This window comes from Penaeus japonicus, unplaced genomic scaffold (genome assembly GCF_977035675.1).
Source record: "Penaeus japonicus unplaced genomic scaffold, GWHDUDI00000001_assembly GWHDUDI00000019, whole genome shotgun sequence".
Lineage (NCBI taxonomy): Eukaryota > Metazoa > Arthropoda > Malacostraca > Decapoda > Penaeidae > Penaeus > Penaeus japonicus.
The window spans coordinates 31,097,796-31,100,295 of NW_028234421.1; the positions used below are offsets into that span (position 1 = coordinate 31,097,796).

Here is a 2,500-nt window from a genome sequence, read left to right on the forward strand (position 1 = left end):
TATATATATATATTTGAATTTACGAAAATAATAGTCAATCATAACTTCACATGCTAAATATATATTTGTGATGATATGGATATGCAATAAAAACACTGTGTTTGTTAGAAATATTTCAGAGAACAGAGAGAATCGAGCACCAAGCCGAGTAGAAGGATATATAGAAAAAATAATTATCAACTCAATTGGGGGTGATTTTTGCAAATATAATTTTCACGGAATATTTTAGATGATTTGTTACTTTGTCAAAGTTGCCTTATAAATATCATGCATAATCACACATGCCCATTATAATATCTGATCTTGTGCATTTCGCCTCGAATGAATCAAATCAAACACACTGAATTCCCGCTAACTCTAAAATTCTGAAAGGATTTTTGTTCATTGCAGACGCCAAGGTCCCAGCAGGATGGTCCAGTACACGATGTTAAACACGAGAGCCACAACAGGGACGACGATCAACCTGGCGTAGACCAAAACGCGGTCCGGCAAATTCAGCTGATGACGAGGGGGTGTGTAGGCCTTCGTCGAGGGACCTTTCCCGCTGTCGCTGCTCACGATCGGTTTGATCCACGTGACCCCAGCGCTACGATTCTCCAGGTGTTCTACCACCACGTGAGAGATGATCACGAAGAAGAGGAGTAAGATGCACGAGAAGAACCACACGTCAATCATCTTGACGTAGGCGGTGGGCGGGAGAGCATCCGACGTGTTGTTGAAGAGAGTGTATAACACGAGCAGTGTGGTTAGACTGACGATCAGCCGTACCTAGGTTGGGGAAGAGCAAGGGTGTTGATATATATAGTGTAATAGTTTTAGAATACAAGCATTTTTCACTGCTAGTGCTGATTTTCACTCTTTGAAGTTAGAATTTGTTAAACCAAGGTTCCAGCAAGGTGATTGTATGTGTAGTGAAGTGTTACGTAACTAACAATCATCGTGCCAAAGGCAAATACTTGGAACAAAAAGTTCCTTATCATGTAAACACCAATGACTCTTCAAATTACCTGCAGCAGCGACACCTTGACGAAAAGCGTAGAATATCCGATGACTAAAAGCATCGACGTGGGAAAGAAAACAGCCATTACGATCACAGTCCAGCGCCGGTCTAACTCGAACTCCACCTTGCAAAGTAGAGGAATAAAAGTGATGTGGAAGCAGAAGAGCGAGCGAGTGAGAGCGGATGAGCGAGGGTGAGAAGAGAAGAGAAGAGAACAGCAGAGCAGAACAAAGTTGAGCACAGTAGAGTAGACTAGAGTAGAGTAAAGTAGGCTGGAGTAAGGTAGGTTAGGGTACTGTAGAGTAGAGAAGAGTAGACTAGACTAGACTAGACTAGACTAGACTAGACTAGACTAGACTAGACTAGACTTAGAACAGAGTAGAAAGGACAAAATATTCAATTTCATCAATGCACAATCTCACCAAACATTCGGGTTGAGTCTCAACAAACGCAAACAAACAAAAGAAAACCAACGCCCCCCCAAAAGAACAACAACAACAACAACCAAAAACGACGCACCTTCAGAACGCTATACCGAGTGTCGTTATTCCCACGGAAGGTATCTACGGCGTGGTACTTGGTGATGATGTAGGAAGGCAGCTCCTTTTCCTCCAGGTACAACACCTTGGCTCTCTCTCCCACGAACTTAGCCACTTCTAGCCGCAGGGAGGACAGTTGGAGCAGCACTGAACATCGTTGGGTGTCGAAGGGGTAGTAAAATACATCGAAGGAACAGGCGAAACTTCCACTGTGTTGGAGGGAAAAGAGGAAACATCTTTGGTAAGTGTTTATAGTGTTTGAGTAATTCGTGGTGTATTTAATGATTGTTGCGAACAAATAATGTAGAAATTGCTAAATGGAAAGAAGTGATGCGGCCTTAAGTTGATCGTCGTGTTAGTAGGAAAGGAATAAATTTGATGAAATGCCTTCTGAATATATATCAGCTGACAACATGCATTTGTACACACTGCAAAGAAAAAATCAAACAAACTTATCACATATTTGTTTTATACCTGAAAGTGCCGAGATACCACTAATATGAAATAATCTGGGAAACCATTAAAGAGAAGTTATGATTCTTAAAAAAGAAAAAAAAAAAGATCATTTTACAAAGTGACCACTCTCTCTCCTTCTCCCTCTCCCTCACTCTCTCTCTCTCCATTTCTCCCCCCCCCCCCCCCACCTCTCTCTCTCTCTTTCTCTCCTTCTCCATATCCCTCCCTCCCTCTCTCGGTCTTTTTCTCTCTATTTCTTGCTCTTTCTCCCCCCCCCCCTCTCTCTCTCTCTCGCTCTCTCCTTAAAGAATTCGTGTGCTGATATGAAGTAACAGCATGGCATTATTTAGCTTGCTTCCCACATCGCAGGAGTAAGTGAAGGCATCATTTAGTAATAGAGACTAGTAAAACGTTATTGAAAACGGATAGCAACACCGAATAACACCGAGCAATGTTTCAAAGACGAATGTTCTTTCTGTCTCGTTTCTGCTTACTTCTCTCCGAT

General features: G+C 42.2%; 1 protein-coding gene across 1 annotated transcript in view; it reads right to left on the bottom strand.

The window, feature by feature from the left end:
* Positions 1 to 222: 222 nt before the first annotated feature.
* LOC122250991 (uncharacterized) overlaps positions 223 to 2,500 on the bottom strand; it is a 30,954-nt gene continuing 28,676 nt past the window's right edge. The window contains exons 6-8 of the mRNA XM_086547154.1: positions 1,520 to 1,748; positions 1,008 to 1,124; positions 223 to 768 (exon numbers count right to left, since the gene is read on the bottom strand). Of these exons, the coding sequence (XP_086403280.1) occupies positions 382 to 768; positions 1,008 to 1,124; positions 1,520 to 1,748 (733 nt within the window). The 3' untranslated portion in view covers positions 223 to 381. The remainder of the gene's footprint in view (positions 769 to 1,007; positions 1,125 to 1,519; positions 1,749 to 2,500) is intronic.